Source organism: Caloenas nicobarica, chromosome 4 (assembly GCF_036013445.1).
Source record: "Caloenas nicobarica isolate bCalNic1 chromosome 4, bCalNic1.hap1, whole genome shotgun sequence".
In the NCBI taxonomy this organism is placed as follows: Eukaryota; Metazoa; Chordata; class Aves; order Columbiformes; family Columbidae; genus Caloenas; species Caloenas nicobarica.
In genome coordinates, this window is record NC_088248.1 from 64133564 (window position 1) to 64159472 (window position 25909).

At 44.0% G+C, this 25909-nt stretch overlaps 1 protein-coding gene across 4 annotated transcripts in view; it reads left to right on the plus strand.

Moving 5' to 3' along the window:
• Window positions 1–18411: 18411 nt before the first annotated feature.
• RAB28 (RAB28, member RAS oncogene family) overlaps window positions 18412–25909 on the plus strand; it is a 65324-nt gene continuing 57826 nt past the window's right edge. For all 4 annotated transcript variants that reach the window (XM_065633883.1, XM_065633882.1, XM_065633884.1 and 1 more), the window contains exon 1: window positions 18412–18645. In XM_065633883.1, the coding sequence (XP_065489955.1) occupies window positions 18568–18645 (78 nt within the window). In that variant the 5' untranslated portion in view covers window positions 18412–18567. The remainder of the gene's footprint in view (window positions 18646–25909) is intronic.

Genomic DNA, 25909 nt, shown 5'->3' on the forward strand with positions numbered 1-25909 from the left:
GGTGCTCCGTGGCTCTTAGCCTAAAGTCTGAGTCGGTAATGAAGAGGCCGGCACTTGTGCTCCCGAATGACACTGTTGGTAGCCAGCAACGCATCCTCCTCTGAGCCAGGGAAGCCTCTCCCGCGGCAGTAGCTCGGCGCTGGGAGCAGCAGAGCAGAGCAGGGGGGATAGAGGGTCAGCCCCGCTACGCGCCAGGGGCGGGTGGCGACCTCAAGAGACTACCTGCTGTCTCCAAAGGGGTGCAAGTTGCCATCAGGACTGGCGATTGGCGACTGGCGATCCTTTCCACCAGAATAGGGACACAGCTATTAATAACGATAAATATATAGGTAGTAGTGCTCGTATGTATTTCAAACTTTTTAAAAACAATATTATTTCTAAAAAAAAAAAGAAAGAAAAGGAGCTGAAAAGGCTGCAAGGCTGCACGCAGCCTTTTCATGCACGGCCGACTGGCAACCAAAACAGTGCTTCCACACCGAGCAACAATGGCCAGAAAACCATAAAGCGGGTGGAAAGACAAAGAAGGTTCTGATTTTCAGCTTCCTGGGGCTGCACGGCATCAGAGTGCGAGAGCAGGGGAGCGGGCGGGCCAGGGCAGAGGGGCGGCGGGGAGGGGGTTGGCCGCCGGACCGGGACCGGGACGAGCGCCCACGGGGCAGGAGCCGCCTGCCCGGGAGGGCACGGGTTACTGCTTTTTTTCCTAAATTTCTCCGTGTAGAAAAGAAAATCCTGCAAGCGGTGATGGCTCAGACTCTACCTCCCCCGACTGCTGCTTCAGATCCCGACCCTCCCTTTCTCCTCTCGAGGTTTGAGGACCCTGCTCGGCATCGCTGATCGCTCCCTCCGACGGCGACAGCCCCCCGCTTTTGTCCCGGGTGGGGGTGAAATACTTCGCCCATGCATATGCGCTGCGTTGCGCTAAAACCGGCCGGGGAAACCCTTCGTGTCGCAAAGGACTCGAATGATAATTAGGGATGAAATGAGCGTGGAGAAAACTAATATTATTTTTGGCTTGTGCGGGAATAATACAGATTTGCAAACTATACGAATGAAGCTGGGTAGGGTGGGAAGAGAGGGAGGGGAGGCAGTTCTGCTGGCTGCCGGTAGCACTGGGGCTTGATGGTGAGGTTTGTGCCGGGCTCTTCTGCTCGGGACAGCGAAAACAAGGGACAGGTCGTGTCCAGGCTTTGCCTTTTAGCACTCGCATGTGGTACCGGGCGGCGGCCGCGGGGTGTCCGGGGGTGGTACGGGAGGTGTCAGGGCGGGGGCGCAACCCGAGCGGCGCAGCCGAGGAGACCCGGGGCCATTTTCCTCCGGGAGGGATGTCGTGAGCGGATTTACCGAGGTGCCGACGTCGCTGCTCTGCTTTGCACGGCGGCACAGTACTTCTAAATGAACACAGAAAACAAATAATTTGTACTTGGCCAATTAAAAACAGATAAAGGACGATACGCGGAATCCTTTACTCAGTTAACAAAAAAATATCGGAAAAGGGGAACTTCTACGAACAAGTTACATTCTCCGAGTATCGCAAGAAAAGAATGTATGCGCTAATTCACTGGTTATAAACACCACTCTGCAGGGGTGCAGGCTCTCATTTTGTCAAGTGGTTCTGCAGGTTCCTCTAATTTGTCTAAAATGTGACCAATTTGTAGAATAAAAAATAAAATTAAATGCCTGGAAGAAACGGTTGGTTTTCCTCGCTCTTAGGCAAAAGCTTTGACGTGTTGCTTTTAAAAGTGTGGTCTGCACCATGGATTCGCGGACCCTGGGAAGTAGTACTGAAATGTCCATGTCAGTCTATGACCCGAGGCATAACAATGGCATAGTTTTACCAAAAATATTTCCAAACGGTACTGAAATATCCGCTTCGTTTTTGCGAACAAATTATTTCGCTGAAGAAGGATTAGAAACGAAGGGAGAGGATGCAGAAAAAAAAAAAATCTATCACAAGCCCTCGCCGTAAGGGGCGAGCTTTAAAGGGAAAAAACGACATTTTGTCTTAGAAAAAAATATATGCAAACTTTGCAACGTGGAAAATGCTTGTAAACCGATCTCGTCTCAGGAAGAGTGTCGTTTTCAGAGCTGTGGCAAAGCCCTTTTGCCGGGCAGGCGCGGCGGGGATGAGCGGGGCTGGCGGCGCCGGCTGCGGGCTGGAGACCGCGGCGGGGCCGGGGCGCGCTGCCCGCCCGCAGGGGCCGGATAGCCCCTCCTGCCAAGGACTGGTGTAACTACGGGAGATGTAGACGTGTCCCTTGCAGAGGACATCTTCCAGAAACCCTCCTAGTAGGGTCCGAACCCCATCATTTATCTCCCCCGGGAGATGCTTGCTCGCTGCTCGGGACAACCCCCCATCGCGGCCGCATTCCCGCCTGGCTCCCTGCCCCTCGCATCCCTCTACCTGCAAAAGCTTATCTGAATGACGGAGCGTCTCTCCTCTGTACCCCGCACCGTGAGCAGGGCCACGCAGGCTCGGGGCAGAGCCCTCGCCCCGGGGCATTGCGGGCAGCGGGGCGGGAGCGCCCGGCGGCCCCGGACCCGGCAGCGCGGTCGCCTCGGCCCCTCTCTCGGGCCCTGCCAGCGCCCCGCCGGGCTGCTCTCGGCCTCCCGCGGCCCAGCAGGGAGAGTCTCCTCAATGCCAGGCCTGTGTATTTGCAGTTTGATTTCGCACGTCAAGGATAATTTCTTCATACAACTTAATGGACGTGGCTTGACATCCATAATGATCGCTAATCATTCAAATTATTTTTGCTAGCGCCCAGACATGTTCCAGTTGTTGTGATAGATCGCGTTTCACCCATAATGACGGACAATTACCATTTCTAATTCGCCGGCTTTTGACACCTAAATCCACCCACCATATGTGGCTGAAACGCGCCGGACTCGGCTGCGAGGCCCTGATGACATTTGCAGCAAGCCCCTCTCACTGAGAGAGGCACCTGGGATGTCATCAACCCCCCCTCTCCAGCACTCCCAACCCTTCCCCAGGCCGCTGGAGCTCGGCCGTTTGCTCTCGCAAGCCCCCAGGCGGCAACTCAGTGGCCGTGGGTGTACGTGGGGCAACCCGGCGAGGAGAGAAGTGAGTCCCACGCCGAACAAGCCGGCCCGGTCGCTCACCGCCTCACCGCCCTCCTGGGGCAACCCAGCTGGGCTCGGCCTCGGAGCAGCTGTACAGTTCGGAGAAAGCCCCAGCTGGGAAAGCGGGAGCCGGGAGTCAGGGGCGTCTCTGCGGGCTGTTCCCTTCCACCTTCCCCACCGTGGCCAGGAGAGCCCGTGCGTTTATTTGTGCAGCGCCAAAGGAGATCGGCTCTCAGTGCAGGCGAAAAGCCCTGATGCTGCTCGACGTGGGGACATACGGCCTTGAATGGTCCTATATGTGAGAGACAGAAAAGGGTGGCGGGGAGGCTCAGCAGTAGAAAGGGCGAGGAGTGCTTTCCAGCACATCCATCAGCTTTCCTGGGGCATCCACCTCCATGGTTCCCTTGGAAATCCGATGCACTCGATGGAGGGTCCCTCTGTGGGATGCGACGAACCCGACGGAAGCAGAACTGGCAGCTCCGCGCCTTCCCTGCCGGCGCGCCGGCTCTGCTCGCCCGGGCGCGCCCCGCCCGGGGGGCACCTCTCCCTGCGCGGGCAGACGCTACCCAGTACCCCCGGCCCCTCCGCGCCGAGACACGTTTTGCCAAAAGCAACCGGGCGGGGATTAACCCTGGGTTCTTTTTTTGTTTGTTTGTGGGTTTGTTTGTTTGTTTTTGTTTTTAATAAACGAATGAAGCCGTGGCGTTTGGTTTTAACCCCCGCCGACGGAAACGCGCCGCAAGTGCCACGACACAACAAGCGCTGCACAACGTCCCTGCCGAGTGCTGCAAAGAGAGAAACTTCACGTTTCTACAGATCGGCAGGCATCGCTTTCTTTTTCAGCCCTAAATCTTTGTGCTGCGCTATCATTCGAAGTGCCACACGAAGAATCTCCTTTGGCGGGAATGACTGTGGATATCCCAGTCACAGCTGCAAGGAAGGGCAGAAAGGGAGGAAACGAGGTCAGATCCTGGCGTTGTGCTGCTCTGCCCCGCAGTGCAATGCTCACCGACGGAGGCAAAGGCCTAGTTAGGGCGACAGACAGGTATAGACAGGGTCGGGCAAAGACACGCGTGTTTCCAGTGGGACGGGCAGATCTGTCCGAGGGGTGGCGACCACCAGTGTGAGAGCCATGCGCCCGAGCATGCCGCGGCATCACCCGGGGCTTCGCAGTGCCCCTATCCCTTGGTTGTTTTCCCTGAGCCCCTCTGCCAACTCTCCCGTGAACTCAAGCCGCACACAGCCCTTCCCCGCTGCCTTGGACATCTCTTCCCTTCATCTTCAAAGCCTAAACCCCACCCAAACTCGACCGCTCCCGTTCAATGCCCTTTTAAAAAACTTGCTTTTCCGCTGTTTCTTTGCTGGGCACCCGCAAAGGGCAGCGCGGCTGCCGGCAGCGGCTGCAGGGCGAGGGGACCGCCGCGTCCTCCGAGGCGAAGCTCCGGGGGGAGCTGCGGGGCCGGCATCCGCCGCTGGACCTCAGCTCGGGGCGGTGAGCGGGAACTGTCATCGGCGGGAAAGTGCTGAATTTGGCTTGACCGCCGCGTCGCCCCGGCCCCGCTCCTCTGCGAGAGGGATGAAGTCCCTTGGACAGCTTGGGGGAGGAAACGTGGTTCTCATAGTCTTCCTAACGGAGAGACTGGGAGGATTTATCCATCAACATGCTTTAAAATAAGGACTAGAGGGATTGTCTGTCTGAGGTTTCTCAGTTCCCGGCGTGGTATTTTGATGAGATTTATTTCTAGTTAAACTTCCACGGCATGTCTGAGGTGTGATCGCAGTTTCCTCTAACAAAATACTTCCACAGCCCTCGATGTCGAGGTAAAGACGATGGAAAAAAACACCAACCCACTACATGTTAAAAATTAGGGCACTGCGAGTCATTTAATATCGACTGACTGCCAGGAGCGAGGGCTTCTCGCTTGGGAAAGGAAGGCTGGTCCGAAACGCCTCGGTCCTCAGGCGGACCCAAATACACCGCAGGGAAAGGCGGCACAGGGCGGACGGGCAGTTTGGGGGCCGGGTCCCTCCCATGTACCCCCTTTCTCCCTCGCATGCGGGACCCTAGCCCCGTGTCTTTGCTGCCGCCCCTCTCTGGGTGCTTTATCCCAGCGGCCCTTATTTCTGCAGGACCCCGGGTACCACTGAGCAATCCCGTCTGCACCACCTGCGTCTTCAAAATATCTTCTCATCCTCCCTCTCTTCACCCTCAAGGGATCTGCCTATTTTTAGGTCAACAGGAGAAATCATAGAATCACGGAATATCTCAAGTTGGAAGGGACACATAAGGATCAAGTGCTCAACTTGAGTGTCCGTGCTCAAGTAATGACACTCGGCGAATGTTTCGCTTGGTTGCACCTGGGAGGTTGGGGGTCCAGAACTGCAGCATGCAAAGGAATAGACTCATGTCCCTCAGTGGGAGTAGGACTAAGGTTCAGGAGCTCTGTAGTGCTAGGAAAGTCATCAAGGACACCTCAGTAAGAAGCCCCCAAAGTCAGTAGAACAATAATTGTTAATGATCTCACTGGGTTTAGACATACTGATGCGATTAACGGGTCTTTAAACTTTAATTTTCCCACCGAGACTCTGCCAGGTGTCTGGACTCCAGATAGCTCAATTTCTGCCAGGTTTGGTCTGGGGCTTTTGCCGTGTTTTAGATCACATTCGCGCACCTTCTCCACTCTGACCTTCACATGCTCACCCTCATCGATTGTAGTGAGCTTTCTAAAACAAGCAACAAGACAAAACCATGATATTTCAGAACTCATAAATAGTTTTTCCTGCATGTCTTTGACAAAGAGTAGGCTCTTACTATACGTGTCGTTCTAGCCAGCTACAGAGACAAGTTATAGATGAATTTGGAAAAAAAAAAAGAATTAAAAAAAAATCACCCTAGTTCTCTGTTCTCTGCTAGGATAACCACAGGGAAAAAAACAAACAAAATCACAACACAAAACAAAAACCTCAAACATACAATCATACCAACCGACAAAATAACAACAAACAACTCCCAAAACCACTCCCACCACACGCGCCCCACTCCCCCCCGCAAAAAAAGAAAAAAGAAAAAACAACCCACCAAACCCCACAAAACCCCAAACAATGTTCCGGCGACAGAAGGTCAGTTTTCCTTGATAACTTTGCAAGATACATACTATTTTATGTCTTAACACACTATCTTAAACCTGGAGATCTCAGAGATCTACAAGAAAGCAAGACCTGTTCCAGAGAAAGTACTGTCTTTTTGTGCTTCTGCAGGGTATTTTCTAGGTATCCTAAGAACACAAAGGCCTCTTAGCTTCCTAGGAAGATTTCCACGGGGATATCAAGGGAAGTACGAAGTCCTCAGTGCTTCTGTCCCCCCTCCCAGGAGATGCAGCTGAACCAGCCTGTAGTCCCCCGCTGGCTCGGGACGTGGTGTCTGACACTGCCATCTTGTGTCCCAGAGCTTCAGCTATTATTTACAAAAACAGAGTCTTTGTCACCAAATTTCAATGAGAAGGTGTAATTTGTAAAGAAAAAAGTGTAGCTGGGTCTGCAGACGGTTCAATACATGGCCTCGAAGGGAGGTGCCAAGTGCCCGTTTTATTTAAGACACTAAATTTTAACATTTTAGCTTCTAGCTAAATAGCATAGTTTAAACATAGCTGAGCCTGTTGGATCTTCTCAAAGGAGCAGTTTTTTCTGTGTCTCTCACGGTTCAGCTCAGGCTTTGCTGATTTCTCAGGTCTCTCCACTGGCACTTTTCTTTTAGTCTTGTTTACTATGCTCTAGGAAAAAAACTAGCAGAGTTTGTTTATTCTTTTCAGACACAAACACAAAAATCATGTCAATAGTTTTCTGCATTTCTTCTGCCTTTGCTACCACCACTGTAACCACAAATGGATATCTACAGACTCACCATGCAGTTTTGGTGAGTGGTTTCAATAGGTAAAGCTGCAGGAAAGAGAAAAACCATGGAAAAAAATTCAAACGAGGCAAGACAAGGAAGTTTTACCCTAGCTTAATCATTTGAACTGACTGGCATAGTGAGGACAGATGGAGGTGAACTGAGGGTGATATAACCATTTTATACCTGCTACTACACGTATAAACATTTTGGGGACCTGGAAAGGGATGGGTAAAATGGGACTAATGGAGACATCTCTGGAACTGCAGAAGAGCCGTCAAACCATGTCTTTATTTTTAAATTACCCCTTTCTTTTCCTTACAGAGAAGGCCTAGTGCCATGTTAAAGAGAATGACCCAAAGTTTATTTAATGTTTCCTGACTTTTTCTTTTGGTATGTTATGACCTAGATTACTTAAACACAGTTTTCTTTTTTAATTAAAATAAGTACAGATTGAAAATCACTGTATCCTTTAAAAAGTATTAAAGTCATATAAGAATGGTGTAATTAGAGTAAGTGATGAAAACTTTCTGGTCAGGACTTCAAAACATGTCAAATGAATAATGAACAACTTGCATAAGGTGTTGCAAGTAATGTTAATTAAAAATGTCCACGTGCAGTCCCTTTGAGGGCATGTGAATAAATATCTAACAGTTTCTATTGGGGTCTCAGTTTATACTGAAAATGAGGAAGTCTTTATAATTCATAACTATTACAGAGTCTTTATGAATGGTCTTTCTCATATTTCCCACTGGAAACCATTAGATAATCTGTTTTTATTATACAGAGCCAAACATTTGGCTTAATATTTTTGTTTTAGAACAGACCACAGAATCCAGGGGATATTAGCCATCTCATAATTTTTAGGGGTGCCTTAAAACTGTGTACATTTATTCCTGTCTTGAGAGTTTCTTAAAGTTACGATCTTTGATCCTTTTTCTCCTAAAAATATTACCCAAGATACACATAAAACAGGCATTAAAGGAGTTTACTCTATGTTTCTTCATTAACCACCCACCAATGCTGTGGATTTAAGAGTCTACACAACTAACTGAGTCCGTAAATTAACAAAAAAATCCAGACAGCTGGAGCAACCAAGCCGTAGATGGTACATTGGCCTTCATGTTCTCATATTAGCACATTAAACAAGTAGAAAGGGAGCTTTCAATTATGCCTTTATTTATATATATTTTTTCCAGGCAACAAGATACATGGTCTTTTCCTGCAAAGTCAATATATTTTTTGATCCAAAGCTGAATTAAGAGATAACAGAAGTGTGTGTATTGATGTATTCCAAGTATCTGAAAAAGGTCGTTAAGTTGGAAGTAATGGACTTCAAGCACAATTTCAACTGGTGTTTGGTGTTCTAAACTATGAGTTATTCAGTATTTCAAACTGACAGCTTGTAAATGTAAATTTTATTAAATGCAGAGCAATAAAATTTTGTAAGTTTCTGTCATTTTGAATTTTAGTGGCTCAGACTGAAGCCTCCAGCCTTTTAAATCACAACTTGTGTGAGCACAGCTCTAAAGCATTCACCAATCTTAAATGCATGTTTTTCAAAGCCTCATTATTGCCTTTGCACACAAAATATCCTTGTCAGGATCCAGGTATGCATGTCTCCTGTCACTGATAGGCTCAACCGTTGTATTTACAATCTATATTGTATAAAGCTTTTTTCTCTTCATTCTCACTAGGCAGAAAATGAAATAAGGTTGGCAGTGATATTACCCTTCAGACCAGCCAGATTTTCTCCCTAGATTTCCAAAATTTTTCTTTGCATGTGCATGGCAAGAGTCTGGCTCAAAGATCCTTGGCTTGCACTTGAGAGGACAAATAAAAACATACCAACGCCTATCAGTTAAAGCTAAAATATAGCAGGGAATATTTTTTAAAATTTCTTGCATGATAAAACGAGATCAGTGCAGATCTCTGTTAATATTTTAATGGACTAACAGAGCTTGAGGAGAAGGCAGTTTTGTGTAGACAAAGGATTGCAGGAGCTTGGCCAAACAGCTCAGACATTTATGACAGCATTTTTTTTTGGAGAAGTTTACAGCTACCACTGAAGAACCAAAGTGAAGTGACAGGATTGCACAGCATCCAACAGGTTTATGTTTGCCAGTGGGGATCTAAAATCCAGCCACTTCACTTGATGTGCTCCAGCAGTAACAGATACAAATGTCAGTGTGTGTGGCTCTGTGTGAGCATGCGTTTGTCCATTTAACGGAATACTATCAACTCGATACATCAAATGTTATTCCAAAAACATGTACTCTACAAGTAACCATAGCAAAACACTCCAAACATTTCAAATTGTGTTGCATGGTAAGAAAGATTAAAGAGTCAGCACATCTAATTGTGAGTCTGAGTGTCAGTTCTCATAGTACTCTCAATGTGTGTTTTTTCATGATATTTCATCAGATCTATATAATAAACTGTGAAAGCTCTTCGTTCATTTAATATATTGCCAAACAGAACATGAATTTTAGGCTGTTATTAACCAGCAAGAATTTTGCCTAGGTAAAGTAAAACAAAATAAACCCATCAGGATCTGATCCACTGTTAGGTGATAAAAGGATATTTCAAGACATTGAAAATGTAATAATCTCCCATTAGAAAGATTACACCTAATCTCTCATTAGTAACTCTTGCACATTCTCAAAACCTTAATTGCAAGGTTTCATCCTGGTCTACTTGAGTACAGATTTAGATAAGTAAATGCTGTCACAGTTTAATTTTTCCTGGTGTGCTTTTCCTAACTACCTCTTCCTTGCTATTTTCCATACTAATCTGGCTGCTAATATATCTCTATAGTTTGGCTAAACACAGATCTGACATAATCATGCCATAAAGCTACTCCAACTCTGTCAAGAACTCCTATAGTTTTGGCAGTGGTAGATGAACTGCCCTCAAAGATGTAAAATTTCCTGGGAGGAAATTAGTTTGGGAGCACATAGACTAGTGTTGAATGAAAGCATTTTGGGTGAGTCATGACTTTTTATACCACACCAGAAGAAAATCAATACAAAAAAGGGTTTTGAAAATCAGTTACCCAGATATATAATATTGCTGGTCATGCTCATGGATTACTGGCAGGTAGTTCTGATTTTAGTTGTTGTGCTCAATAAAAAGATGGGCAGTATCTGAAATTCTAGCCCTTTGTCATTCCAGAGGAAACACATTACCACTGAGCTGTGAGCTTTACTGTGTTAAATAATATCAATAATATCCAAGAGGGGATGTTTATTAGAGCTACGACAGACCAGCTGCTGGACTGGACTGTGATGCCCAGCGGCCCAGTCAGGACATCAGCTTTGCTCGATGTCACAGTAGTTGAAGTTGCAGCAGGGGTTTGTGCCCAGCCTCATCGCTGATGTCGCGGCTTAAGTCACTGATGAAGATGAGCTCACACAAAGGCACGAGGCTGTGGTGTGGGTGCACGGTCATTTCTGCCAAGTCTTGTGCTGTGAGGGTAACCATGGGCATAGGTGTGGTAGCAAATGAGGAGGGGGTGGAGATCATAACATCCCAAACTGTGGCAGCTGTTTGCTCTCTGAACATGAGTCAGAGCCCTCTGCCACACTGGGTAGTGACTTGAATGCCTGTTGGGCACAATAGACGTTTCAAAGCTGATTAGGACATGTTACATTTAGTTATTCAAATGGGGATCATTTTCTGGCAAAGTACACTGGGATAGTTAGCACTTCAATCATCTTTGCCTTCATTTGCTGACATGTTGCACTGAAATGTAACAGCTGGATGCTTTGTGGAGGTAATGCAAGGCTTCATCCTCTTTCTCTTGCCCTGTATCTTATGTAGTCACTATGGCACTACATACCTGTGTAGGAGGCTGCTATATGACACTTTACAGACATTTCAAATTAATTTTGGCCTCAAATTGTTGCCTACTCAAGAAAATCAGGTTTGGGTGTCTGCAGTCAGCGCAAACCTGCCTCTCTGATGAAGATTTGAGAGGAAAGCCATGCATCCAGCTCAGTAACTCCAGACTGAGATGTACAACTGACTGTATTGCTTGGATATTCACAGCAGCTAAAATCTCTAGTCAGGCATAAAGATCTCAGTTCACAAGGCGATGTATATAGGTATAGGAAGTAGGTCACATTTGTTCGTTAAAAATCGCAAATTGCAACCTGGGCATAAAGAAAGAAACAGGAACTTGCTACAGTTGCAGGGGAGAAGCAAGAAACAATGAGACAATTTGAATCAATTTGACAGACAACTGTGGTGGGTCATTAGTGCCTTCCAGCTGCAAAGATATTTATAGACAAGGAGGTTCAGCAGTGAAGGAGTGCAGTAAGCTCTTGTCTCTTCACATCAGAGTTCTTTTCTATTTGGACTGGTAATGGTTTTCCCCATACAGTACAGAAGCTTCTCGAAGAGCTATGCAGATACACAGCGAAAATAATTCAAAGTGTAGAGAGATCTCTTTCTGGAACAAAACTCCTGGAACAGGGATTCAAATTTTGCCAAGTGGATCACAAATCAGAATATTTTTCTATGTTATATAGAGACTAGTAAAATAAAGCCTAGCAGTCTGGGGAACTAATTAAGTTTGAGCACACTGAAAGCATGGTTGGTATGCACTGCAGTGAACACAGAACTGCATGTTTAGGTACAACAGTCATTACTAACATCTGCAGTTTAGTGTTGGAGATAAATGTATTTTTGGAGAGGTCAAGGTAGGAAACCCTGAGCTTTAATCTTGCCTTTGAGGCTGACGCCAAATATGACTTTGAACAGGTCAGTTAGAGTTGGCAGAAAGGGGATTGCAGTGGGTTTCCTGTATCAAGATCTATTCAACTGATGTACATGCAGTTCCTTGGATGGAGATCAATAGCAAATGGTTATTGTTGGAGAGGCCGATCATAAAAATGATGAAGGGGTATTTTCATTATCATGGGAATCTTAAAAATCATCTGCAATTAATAATTTATTCAGAAAACTGAGTTTGTCTTCTTGTGTATTGTTCACAAGTAGATAACATCTTCGCAGATTGATAGACTATATAAAGACATTTACTGATGTATGTCCAAGGGATTTCTCCTGACATAAAGTTCAGTGTGAAAAAGAATAATTAATAAGGACCTCCAGGCAAGTAGAAAATAGCATACATTGCAACATAGGTTTATTTCGCATGTCAGATTAACGTGACAGTTTTCTTTGCTGAAAGACGATGGAGATGTGGTAGATGTCACCTGTGTGGACACGGATAAAGAGAGAGTAGCTACTCATTAAGTTAAAAAGATGGAAATCAGTGGATAAAGTGAAGATGAGAGAACTAGCTAAAGAGAAGATGATGATGGTTATTACCAAAAGAAGTATCAGGTTGCAGGGGATGGGCTATGTCAATTATAAGCTTCAGGTGTAATATTATGTAATGAATTTCTAAATAAGTTGCCCACGAAATGCAGGATTGGGCTGATTAACTGGTAAGAGGATGTTGGGAAGCTATAGAGGAGGTTCAGCATATCGGGCCAAAAGAACTGGATACATCTGTAATCTGAAAACTTGACATGGGATAAGATTCAACCATATAAAGTGCAAGGTCATACACTTGGAAACCAGTAACTAAATCTTCAGGAGAAGATAAGACATTGTAGTTAACTGTTTAAGAGGAGAATGAGATGGATCTATTTGGAATGTGTTTTATTTATGAAAAAAGTAAATGCAATTGTAGTGCTCAGTAGTAAAAGCTGGGGGAAAGGAGGAAAAGTGGGACATTTGAGGTTATGGCATTTGTCTACCCAAGTAACCATTATGTATGCTGAGGCTCTGCCTTCCAGGAAGGATCTAAACATTTACATGCTGATGGGAAGTAGTGAATGAATTCCCTTTTTTACTTTGCTTGTATGCATAACTTTGTTTCACTTATTAAACTGTCATCTCAACCTTCATTTCTTATTTTTGCCCTTCTGATTCTCTCCTTCATCCTGCTGAGGGAAACTGAGCAAGTGACAGGGTGGGCGCTTATCTGACAGGTGGGGTCAACCTACCCCATGGAGTAAGACCATGATTCTAGAACAAGCTTCCAGCAAGAGCAGTGAGGGCCTTTTATTAGACTGGTAACAAGACAACACTGTGAGAAAGACAGCTTTCTCCATTATGCTAACAAGCATTGTGGTTTTGAGACAAGGAACAGGAGTTCCCAGTGATCCTTTGTGTTCAAGTGGGAAATTTCTAATTTGCGCGACCCTCTCAGTAGAAGTCCGATGTACTTTGTGCGAATTCCAGTTGCCTCTTCTACAAATTAATTCTTGTTCTGAAGATCTTTTTGACCTGTTTCTCTAGCTGTTGTTGTTACTTAGCTTGTCTGTTGCTGGATCTTCTACTCTGAGTTGGCTAGTGTGCTTTCCTTCAACAGTGAGAAAAAGTGTCCACTATACCGAAAATGTGGTGTGGCTTTACTAGTAAATTCAGCTAGCGGAAAGACCAGAGAACTTGTTTGTGCATTCACACAACTGGAGAGCAAGTTTCCAATGTGGGTTTTTCATGTTAGCTGTGGCCAGAATTACTGTTCATGTCTTAAATATTAGCCAGGCGTCAGCGATTTCCCTTTCCACAATGCAAGTAACATTTAGCACCTTGCACAAATTAAAAAGCTACTACTTACTCCACACTTCTCTGCCCATCACAAAGAGTGTAGAAGCAGAGATGTCATTTGGGACCACATGCCTTGGTCACTTTTGCAGGAGAGAGGATGCAGTTAGCCTTCTCTTAAACATTTAGCTTCGCCTCCATAGTCTTGTGCTTGGTGAACCTCACTGGTCCTGTTTTACTGGGTAGTTCGTGGGGAACAGCTGGCTAGCGGTTCTTCCCTATTTTATTAGGCAATGTAGTTCATAAAAGTTGTGGCCTTCAGTTTAACCATATTCCTGTGTGGAAAGTCTTGTTCACTGCAGTGCCTGGGCCAAAGACGTTTACATCACTGTAATCAACAAGCACTTAAAAGTGGTTATTTCTTAAATGACCTTAGGTTAGCAGGAAGCAAGATGGAAGAATGCCCTTCCAAAAGCAAGGATTTATAACTTGAGTAAGAACTGGTTTTGATGTGTATAAAAAACAAGTGATTATTTAACATTTCCACTCAGTTGTCAGTCCAGTCAGCTGCATTAATCACTGAGTCTGACTCAAGGCACAGTAATCAAGCAGTGCAGAAAAAAAGACTATCTGGTAAAGACATTAGAGATTACATTGATGAAGAAGAAACTGTTTTTTATTTGCAAATCTCTAGTGCAATTAAAAGTAACAGCTGTTTTCTACTCTGCTTGTTAGCTGAGTGGCAAAATCAACACAATAACACAAATAATTTTTTAAATGCATATGCCACTTTTTTTTTTTTGGCAACAATTTCACTTTTCTTTTCAAGAAGGAAACTGTCTTCATTCAAACAGATGTAATGGCAGTTTCCACCTTGAAGAAGAGGAGTGTCTATGGATCCCAGCTACAGAGACCTGAAACAGAAAAATTGGTAAGAATGAAACACAAAAGGAAATGGCCATGTTTGCATAAGCATAGGAAGAAACAGCAAAACAAAAGTGAAAAGAATGGCTTCTACTGGTAACAGAGGACACAGCTTCTGTCGATCACTCTGCGAAATGTGTTGTTTCCATCAAACACTGAAGAGGATAGCACAGATGACTCGCTAGCTAACGACTCTGCATTCCTGACCAGGATGGCAAAAAGGTCGCAGGCTCTCACACATGCTATTCCTTTTTCTGTCAGCCCAGAATTCCACCTCATTGAGCTTGGTTCACATCTTTTCTCAGAGTTTGGGAGAAACATAGAGCTATTTCCTATGTAGATAGTGATTTTTGGCTCTGTTGAAGATATTTGCATGTAGGAAATGCAATCTCATACTATATTCTAAAAACTTCACACATTCACAAAGATCTAGTTTGCATTTGTACAATTTCATTTGCAAACATACTAGACTGTGTATGCCACAGTCAGGTTAACTTAAGAACAAGGGGGCAAAGGAACCAAAACTGGAACTCTGCTATTTCTTCTTCCGACTGAAACCGATTACCAACAATTGTTTTCCAATTAAATTGGAACAAAATGGTGGGGAAAAAAAGGAGTATGTCTGATTGCCAGCTCAAAACAGGAGCAGAATGAAAAGCAATGGCTTGCACTGAAAAATGTGACTAGGAAGGTGTAGGGGAAGATGCGAGGGAGGGAACTGGTGGCATCCAAGAGAGGTATAGAAATAAGCAGGTGCCAGGAAGGAAAGTTCCTTTTGATCCAGATGAGGAGTGAGCTGCTTTGTCTCCCATGAAGGAGGAAGATGTTCCACAGGAGAGGCTGACTGCAAAGAATGAGTAAGAAGAAACTCCTACATTTGTCTCTCACCCTGAGAAATTCCTATAGATCTTTCCCACAACACCAGTTTCCCACAAAACCCACTCAAACCCTTCCAGTCCCCCTTCCCTACCTACATAAAACCTCTGACTCCTCCACCACTGCCTGTCTCCTCTCCTAAACCTCTCTGGCCCCTCCTGTCACTCTCCATTACCTCTGTCCCCCCAAAACTCATTCAGCAGTTGTAGCGATCCCACTTGGGGAGAGCTGCCAAGCCTTCAAATACTCCAGCCTTTTCAGTTAAAACTGAACTGGAATAACTTCAGTGATAATCTGAAGATGAAGAACCAAACCAAATGAAAACATTTATTAAACGCATTGCCCAGTTAATAAAGGTGTAAGATTTAGTAGTGGCATAGAGCAGCAGCAACAATCAGCCTTACAGACTCTTAGAAGTCTTCAACCAAAAGTGCTAGTCTGTGAAGGCTAAATCTAAGCCTTCTAGGTTTGCCTTTCTCAGCAACCTTCCATGGACTCCCGCAAGGTGTTTTCAAACACCCAAGGCTCCAATGACCAAGAACTATCAGTTTAGGGAATCAAAATGAAGATATATAGCTCTTCTCTCCCTTTTTCTGAAGTCTAGAGACAGGAAGTTGTCTATACCATTTGGTTTTTCACATATTAAGAAGTTTTTTTCTTTTAAAAAGATCAGGTGATTTTTGGAGGAAAAATAAATATAATCTAAGAAGAAAATTAAGTTTGGGCATGTGTATTATAACACACACATTTCTTTGTCATATTTCAAATGAGAATACATGTGGCCTGGACACCTGGAGCACCTTCCTCCTGCTTTTGCACATGCAGCTTGAAGCCTCCCTAATTCTCATCTTTGGGGTTGAATAGAACCCTGCTTCTTCCCAAAAGCACTGGAAAGCTTTGAATTAATCTTTAATGTTCTTTCTTAAGGTGACTGAGGCAGAATTGGCAGGAAAATGAATAGCTCCATCAACAGTGGTTTATCAATCACCTATCTGCCCTGATGTGAGATAAGGAGCTTTTAATGTCAAATTCCAATTGTACAAGCATTCAGTACGTTGGAAATCAAAGTAAAATTCAATGTTTGTCCCTGTTGCTATTTCTTCCAAGAAATGCCGTTCAGCCGAGCCCTGATGCTGATCTTGCTGAAGTTCTAGTTAAGAGAACTTGCAGTATAACTGGGCTAAAAGAAGATTTGAAATGGAAAGTAGTTGATGAGTAACACGTTTAATTTGTTTTGAAGTATGAAGAAAGTGACTAAGATGTGTGTCTGGTTTTCCATCAGAAAATCAGGTATTTTCTCCCTTTTTTTTTTTTTTCCTTCCCCCAGAATGTCATTGGGAAAGCATATGGCCTCAATTCTGCAAACACTTGAGTACATGAGTAATAAGGAATCTTCTTGATCCTGCTGAGGATTGAGTAAAACAGTGTACTTGTAATACTGGAAATTTCTGACATATTCATTTAAAAAAGAAAATATTGAAGAGACTGAAACAAGAATGATTTCTATTCGGGCATTACACAAAGTTCTTATAAAAATTCATAGCTTGATGCTGAATCCATTAAAGTATATCTATATTTTAAACAGTTTTAGCTGTCTCTCTTCTTCAAATTATTGAGTAAACTATACCCAAAGAATTGTTATCACTCGTCATACTGGAAGGATATGGCAAATAGGGGCTTGCAGAGATCTGGTACTATTTGATATCTTTATTAATGACTTTGGAATAGAGAATATGATTCTTAAAGTTGCAGATAAAACCGAGTTGGAAGGGATAGCATGCATTTTGGAGGACGAGATTATAAATAAAATTATTTTGACAAACTGCAAGTAGCCTGAAAAACAGGATGAAATTCAATGAGGACAAGCAGAAAGCACTACAGTTAAATAGGAATAAAACCTCAAAGTGTATGAAATTCTGACAACAGGAGATTCAGATGTTTTTTAGCAACTCAGACACAGTGTGAGTCAGCAATGTCATACCGTGAAGAAAGCAAACATCATACTGGGATATATAAACAGGAGTCTCATATGTAAGACACGTGAAGTAAGACTTCCACTGTACGCAGTACTCACGAGGTCTCAGCCACAGTGCTGTATCTCGTTTTTGGCACACCACTTCAAGAAAGTGGAGACGGGCCAAAGGAAAGCATCAAGAATAATCAGAAGTCTAGAAAAGACAAACCAGGGAAAGACTGCGCGAAGTGGAGTTGTTTAGTCTATGGAAAATAAGATGGACTGAAAACAGGTTGACGGTTTTCAAATACGTGAAAGGCTGCTGCGGAAGAGGGGGGTTATAAACTGTTCTCCGCGGCCATCGCACATAATAAAATAATGGTTTAAAACGCAGCTAGGGCTATGACGACAAGTTTTCTTACTGACCGCCTATACGGATAGCAAAGTTCTACGTAATTATGTAAGAAAGTGTCGGTGTCCCTGCCCGGGGGGGTGAGGAGAAGGTTGGGCAAAGCGCTGCCAACAACGGCTGGGCTGCACCGTGGGAAACCGGCTGGGCTCGGTGCGCTGCCACCAGCTTTGCTTTCTGCGCTAGCTCTTTTCTTGAAAAATAGTAATACGCCTTGTTGCTGTGGAGAAGCCGAGCCACGAAAGGGGCTCGGCCATGGAGGCGCATGTGGGCAGAATGAAAACGCAGCCCCGCGGCTGGGGCGCATGGCGTCTGCCGGGAGGCACCGCAGGCGGCCGCGTTCTGCTCTCGGAGACCTCTCCGGGAACGACCCGGGTTTTATTCTCCTGTTATGAGCCCCCAAGTGTCCCGCCGGAGGAGAGGGGCAGCCCGGCAGCCCCGCCCGCCCTGCCACCTCTGACCTCCGCGTTCCTTGGTTACCGCGGGGGCGTCACTCCGGGGCTAAACCACCGCTGCGCGTCGCGGGGAGTTGGGCTGAACCATTCGCGCCGCGGCCGGGGGAGGGAGGGGAGGCAAAAGTGAGTGCGTCGCAGGTGCCCCTGCTTGCGCCCGCGGCGGCCGTTGGACTTGTTGCTGTAGCTCCCGCCCGCGAGCTCTCCTCTCCCCCTTCCCTCCGTTCTCTCGTTGGTTTCGTCCCGTGCGGGCCATAGCGACGGCAGGGGCGCTGAGGGAAGATGGCGGCTCTGGCCTCTACGCCGCTGCCGGCTCCGTGAGCGCGGCGCTCGCCTCTTTCCCCCTTTCCCTCCTCGCTCCTGCACCCCGTCCCTCCCGGCTGCTCTCCGCCTCTTCTCCTTCCCCGCCGGGGGCGTAGAGATCATGTCAGACTCGGAGGAGGAGGAGGGTCCGGACCGCCAGCTCAAGCTAGTGGTGCTGGGGGACGGCACCACTGGCAAGGTCAGTGCCGGCCCTGCCGGCAGCGCCCCGCTCCTCTCCGCCGCCGCGGTGCCCCGAGCCCCCTTCCTGGCCTTCCCTCTCAGTGCTCCCTCCGGCCCTCCTGCTGAGGAGGGAGCAGCCCATGGCGGCTGCCAGTTTGCTGTGCTGCCCCTGTCGCGATTCCCGGCGGCGCGCCGCCGGCTGACCGCTCCCTCGTCACCCCGGCCGTGCACGGCTCTCTGCGTGCTCTCCCCCGCGTGTGTGCGGCGGGGCCGTGGCGGTAGCCGGGCGGGCCCCCCGCCGCTCCCCGGCCGGCAGGCAGAGCCGGGCGCCTCGCTCCGGGGCCGCCCGCGTCCGCTCCGTGCTCCGCATCGCAACCCTCTGACGGGGCTTCCGTCCCCTCGCGGCCCCCGAAGAGGCTTGGTCAGCAAACAGACCTACGCGGGTTTAATCCAACTTTCTTGAGCCATAATAAAAGGAGCGGCTAATAGCGTAATTACTGTGGCGCTGCCCGGTGCGGCGTTTGCCAGCGATCCCCGGGCGCTGCAGAGCGCGGGCTGGTGACGGGCGATCGCTCGGCTGGAGCTGCTGGCAGAGCCCGGAGTTGTGCTGAGCGGCTGGCGGGGCCCTGGGCGGGCTGGAGTCGGGGTCGGGCACGGGAACTCGCGGTTCCCGCCGAAACGACGAGCAGGGAAGGGTGCTCAGCTGAGTCTCCAGGTTCTCTTCATTCCGGCTGCAGGGCTAATAACCTCCTGAGGAGGACAGAACAGTTTGCATCTGTTTGAGTTACTGTTTCAGAGGTTGGAAGGAAGACCCTCTTCTGCGTCAGTTTAGGTTTTGTTTGTGACTTCTATGTTTATTTTTTTCTATCTATAATCAACATAATTAAGTACTATATGTAAGCAGTCTGTTTATAAACAAGTTATACTTGTCATTTTGAAAGAGTAATTTTGACAAGCAGAGACCAAAGAAGGCAAAAGAGAGGGTGCTTTCTTACCTGTGGAAATAGCCACTAACCTTTGCTTATATGTGTGAACACGCCTATTGGAATATGTAGCCTGAATCCGTTTGTGAGATACACACTAAAATTTTATTGTATATTTGAAGAATACAGTTTTTCCTCTGTCATTAACTTGAAAACACGAGGAGGCAGAAGTCTGCCTGTCTCACAGTTCTGATGAAAAGTAGAAGTATTCTTAGAAGTGGTTTAAATGAACCACCTGCCATTAATAGAAATAAGCTCTTAGTGAAAGTGCGTATGTGGTTTTGCTCACTTACTTATGCAGAGCTCTATGAAGAAACAAAATATTGTTTGTCTCCAGCAATTCTAAACCCAGCCTGAAGTAGTATTGTTTTCGTCTGAGTCAGTAGATGGGCAATTCCAAGCGACTATGTGTTGAGAGCATAATAAATGCACAGGATTGACAGCTGAAGTGCTGTTTCACTGGTAGTGTTCCCCAGGAGTTTTCCATTCAAACCGAGGAATTCTTTCACTACTGCTGTTCAGCACCTTGTGGCAAGACCTCTTGCGCCAAACATGGATTTTTCAAGCGTTCTTGAGTTTTGATGCATATTCCTGCTGGTTCCTACCTCTCACACAGGAGCTGCTACTCACTGAATCTCCTGCTGGCTCTAGGAATCCTGTGCTTCAAGTGCAGTTTATTTTGCATGAGCAGCAGTTATGCTATGGTGGGCTGCTTTTCCTCCTGTCCCCCCTAGATGATGCTGTAATAGAGGCTTCTTCCAGCTATCCTGACGGCCTAGCAGCAAACACTTGCAATAATAGATTGTAAGGTCTTGTAAAAATAAAGTGGTGACTGGGTAATGGAATGGAAGGATAAAATGTACCTAGCACTGTTTCAAGCAACTCAGAAGACTAAATTGTTGAGGTTCCTCTCCTTTGTTGGCTACTCTTTCTGCTTACTTGTTGAAACATGCATGTCGATATGTTTTCAGTTCTAAATAGCCTGACTCTCACATCTGGTCCACAGCTGGTCATTACACATATGTATACTTACCCTCTCATTTAGTGTACAAGGCGTTGGTTTTTCTCTTCCTCTGTTGCTGGGATCATTGGCCAGGAGGAGTGTAGAAAATAATGGAATATATCTTCGAAATATTGCATCTCATGTTTAATGTGAGATGTTCATATTTGACTTCATTGCTTCTCCTCAGCCAAAAGAAAAAAAATTCCTCCCCCTTGGCCATCTGGGGCTGTCTGGTCTTTGGTTCTCCAGGGGAAAAAAAAAAAATCATGTCTTTGTGAGTCAGCTGGCTGAAGGTGAAAACTTCATTTCTTTTTACTTACCCATTGTTTAGAAGCAATGTGGTTCTGGTTCTGTGCAAGGGTTGGTAGCAGTTTAAAAACAAATCAGTGTCACTTCATGCTCAGGGTAATGTTTGTGTTTCCACTAGCTAGGAATTGCTCTATCCATGAGGCAAGGGGGGATGTTGTGCTTCTATTCATTTGTTTTGTGGTGGCTGAATGAATATTTGGATACTTAGAATTTTACGGGCTTGAATAAGCACTGCTGGAACAAGCTCTAAGGATAGTAGAGTGGAAAGGGAAGATGGAATGAGAAGAGTGAGACAGAGTAGAATCCGAAAAAAGTATTAGGGTAAAATAGAGATGGTAAAGAAATAGTAAATTGTCAAAAAGAAAAATTGAGTAAGGCAAGATTGGTTAGTAAGAAGATAATAATAGAGAATGATTTTAATTAACTAGACAAACTAGGAAAATAGTCTGAAAAGAAATTGGAAGCGGAGACAACGTGAGGTGAAAATAAAGAGCAATTATTAGTGGCAGTTGACTCTTTGATTTGGATTACAGGATGGAATGTATATACACACAACAGCCTTATGCATCTATTTTTTTAAATCAACCTACTCTTCCTGAGCCAAAATGATTTTCCGTTAAAATAAGCAGTGCTAGTATGGATTGAAATAAATGACATTACGATCTAAATATTTCTTCTCTTGCTGTGCGCAGGTTGGTTTAATATTGAAGTTTATAATGACGCTGATTTAAGGTAGAACCACTGAAAAACATTTTGGGCCTTTGGAAGCAAATCTTGGAGCTATTCACGGGAAGGTCCTGAAAAATATGTGTACAGGAGGAACAAAGCAGCTGAGGGTCTGTTTCTGTCATCCGTTGCAACTGGGACTAAAGTACAATAGCAGAAACATCCTACCATTTCCTTCTCCTCTTAATAACAGATGATGAAAATAGAAGAGCAAATGCTCAGCCTGGTGTGACAATTTATGCAAGTTGGAAGACAGAGTGGCGTCCTACTTTAGGATTTTTCAGGATACCAGATTTTTAAGCATTGTGCCGATTCTGGATCTTGTTACACATGGGCTCAAAAACTTCGTTGGTGTTGGCAAAAACTTTGTCGTCACTGTTCAGTCTTGCAAATGGAAAACTGCATCAAGTGTCCTGTGCAGATTGTCCTAGCTTCATAGATGCATGTCTAACGTCAAAAAGTCTTGGCGATTTTCTCTCTTTCAGTGAACAAAGTTTCATCAGTAGATAGAAATGGAGTGGAAAGACATCAGCTTCAGACAAAATACTCCCCCCATAAAGCTAGGCTGTTCTCGGTGAGAAGTTCTCTGTGTTGGACAGTTAAGTGTTTTTATGCTAGTTAAAACAGTTATTTAGCCTAGTGTTTCTTTTAATTTTGTCTGTCTTAAAATTCTTGCTGGTAGGGACAGGATGTGACTGAGGGGTGGATGTTGCTGTGCTTGGAGAATGGCATTGATGTTCTAGAAGGGAGTGTGGGAAGGGATAGGCACTTGTTGCTTTTTGCAAAGTGCATTTCTAAATTGTCTGGGAAAGTTGATATGTGAATAGAAATTCATGGCTTCAGAACTATATGCTTGCCTTTCATTGAATTTTTGTTTTACTTTTTCTTCTTACAACTATACTACTACACTTTGGCATTACTTTCTGAAAGCTTTCTTCTGTAGGATTGTACTCAAAGAATTGTCATTGGGAGGGTTTTTTATACAACTTTCCATGTTATCCTGGTGAGTAGTCAGAGTTAGTTAGAGGTGGCTATTGTGGCTTGTTCTGTTTGACCTGTCTGCTACTATTTAATAAATATTGTTTGCTTTTTTTTCTATTTACTCAGTATGCAGGTGTTTAGGAACAGCATGTCAGCAGTTTGTACTGTGAGTTTTTGACATTGAAAAACAGAAGCAAGACGTTGTCTTGCCTCACTTGTGAGGTTTAATTGCATCTTTCTTTCCAAAGTGCCTTCCCAAATATCCCATTGGATTTTGTACTTAGAATACTGTAATTTTTATGTATTATTTTTAGTGCTGTCTTGATTGCTGTGTATTAGAACCCAAAGACTCTTTTTTTGTCTGAAAGGAGGGACTTTGTAACGCCAGCCTTCAATAGTGTATTGGTATTCGCAACAGCATATAAACATTTGCTTTTAAGTATTTAAAAAGAATATGTGAACCTGCCAAACTGGGTCTAATAGAAAGTCTGCTATAAAAAATTGGTGGCCTGGTTGTCTTTGTAGAGATGTGAAGGACCAAAGCCTTCTTGATATCATCTGTCTCTAGTTTAATGGCTGCAATTTTATGAATGGTACATAATATTTTTTAAAAAAAAAGGTCACTGATCACTTATTTATTTTTACAGCTACAGTTCTAGTGAACTGTTATTTGACTTTTATTATTTTTTGTGTGGATTGCACTCAACATATCCTTACAGGCAAAACTGTCATGCAGAATCTTTTACGGCAAGCATGGCAGAGAACAATTTTAGGATTGAAGGGAGTGCTTGCATTGTAGACGTACTTGAATATGCATTTACACGAATTCTCTGTTTACTATTGTTGAGAAGTTTGAACTGTTGCTCTTAGTATTTTGTGAAAAAATGCTTGTTCTGTGAATAAACAGAGGTCTCTAGTCTGGTAATCCAACACCTTCCTTGAGCTCTAACACTTATTAGAAAAAAAAATAAAAAGGAGTTAGTCAATGATTTTCTGCTGTAAATTCCTTTGCATTCAAGAGCATAGGGGAGAAAAACTGTTTAAGAGAATTTTACTGTGCTGTTGATTACTTGCTGCTCTTATTGGTTGGCTGTAAATTGAATGTATGTTGTTTATTTTTACTAACACCCCTAGAACCCCTTAGGGAATATTGAGTGTCACAGAGTGATAAAGCTAATATTTACTGAGCCCTTAAAACTAGAAGGGAGTGGTTGCTTATTTAATGGGGATCTGAGTGCATTGGAGAACACAGAATACTATGATATAGTCAGATAATATTTTATTCTGTACTCTGGGTACTAGTGACTTTTCTGAACAGGAAAATTTCAACGATAAGACTATATGGTGTGTTCCTGCAATGTTCTTATTACTATCTACATCTTTAAGATCATAACAGATTTAAAATAATGTCTTTGTAATCTTAACATGCTACTATGACTGAAAGAATCAGTTCTACTGCCTTTTTTTTTTTTTAGTATTGCAGTCTAAATCTGCACTGACTTTTATTTTATGCGTGTTGTTAGTATTACTGTCACATAGCTGTAGGCAGAAGGATCTTCTTACGATTCATCCTCTCTGGTCTTCACACTTTCCACAGTGATATAAATATATAGGCATAATCATGCTGTTTCTAGTTTACTTGCTTTTCTCCTATTTATTTATTTATTTTTAATCCTCTCAGGGCTTGAGTTTGAAGTAAATGAAAATGTTGCCATAGTCTTTTATTGATTTTTTTTTTTTGATTACTTCCTAAACATACCTTCTGATATCAAAATATCACTGTCATATAGATAGTAAATGATAGGAATATAAATGTGATATAAAAACAAGAAAACAGTAAATCTTGTGTTATTTACTTCACAGTTAATTTGATAGTTTAATAAATGTTTGCCTATTTATACTAGAGCTTTAATGCTGGAGCTCTGGTGATCATGTTTTCATGCAAAAAAAAAGAGTAAGTTACCTTTTCTTTCAGTGTACTTTTGTCATTATTAGCGTAATTTAGATCTTTGTTATAACTGTTCTAGTAATATAACTTGCCTATTTTATTTTTTCGGAACTATTGGCATTATTTTGCTATTGTATTTTTAACTAAATATGCTCTAACAGCAATTTCTAATAACAATTGATATGACTCATTTCTTTGGGTCTTGATGAATGGAAGGCTGCCAAAAAAAGTTCCTTCTTGTCCATTTTGAGTTTTCTCAGACAGTGATGGGTTTTGTGAGGTTGTTAGGCTTTTTTCCCCCCTATATATATAAATGCGTATTTATTTTTTTTCTTTTTGCAATTACTTTGTTTTCATATTTTCAAATGTCATGTCAACAAGAGATTTGTGAGCATACATCACTAATTTGATGTAGGATGTATATTATCTATGTGATATATATTTTTAATACAATATTTAATTTTTTCCACAGTACAAACTTCTGTATTCTTTGTAATTGCACTTCTCCTTTCCTTTATTTTTGACCTTAGATTGTGGAGCATCTTTCTTTTCTTTTTTCGTTTCTTTGTTGCCTTGTTTCCTTTTTTTTTCTTTCCTTGCATGGAAAACTTAAATTGCTAGTGAAAGAATATAAATGCCTTGCTTCATTACTCTATGTAGGCTGGTTGTATATACTTTTAGCAGTATGTAGTAAAAGCTGATCCTTTATTAGGTCAACAGTGTATTGGTCTACTTTCATAAATACACAAAATATAAATTGAAGAAATAAGTTTCCGAAGTTCTGCTTAAAGGAACGATTCTGCAAATGTGATTCTTAACAGGAGTTTAGTTTTTTCTGTGCACAAGAAAGTTCTCTTCCTATCTTAGACTTCATGTAATCCCTGATCCTGAAACTCTGATGTACAGTGGCAGGATTCTGCCACACTTAGAGCTCCTGCGGGACTCTGCACTGTGCAGATCTCTGTTCCCTCCCAGAAAGTTGGTCTGGGATCATGGTGTTCTGTACAAGGGAAGGACCCTTGTTTTGGAGATGAATGCTTTTTAAAAAATAATAAGGTCTTTGGGTATGGATAGTTTCATTTAGATTTGTGTCAGTTTCAGTGTGTAATGATACCTCATTCAAATCTGTGTGATATTTTGTGATATGACTATCACGGTGTCCTTGAAATAAAAAGGAAATATGCACCTTGCTTCTTTTTGCGTACATTAGTAGCTTTTGCCACCTCCTCTTAGTATGTTGAAACTGGATGTAATGCTTGTCACTCCAAACCCATGAACACTGTCAGCATGCATCGATTTAAAAGGTGCTGAACTGTATTTCATACTTCTGGTT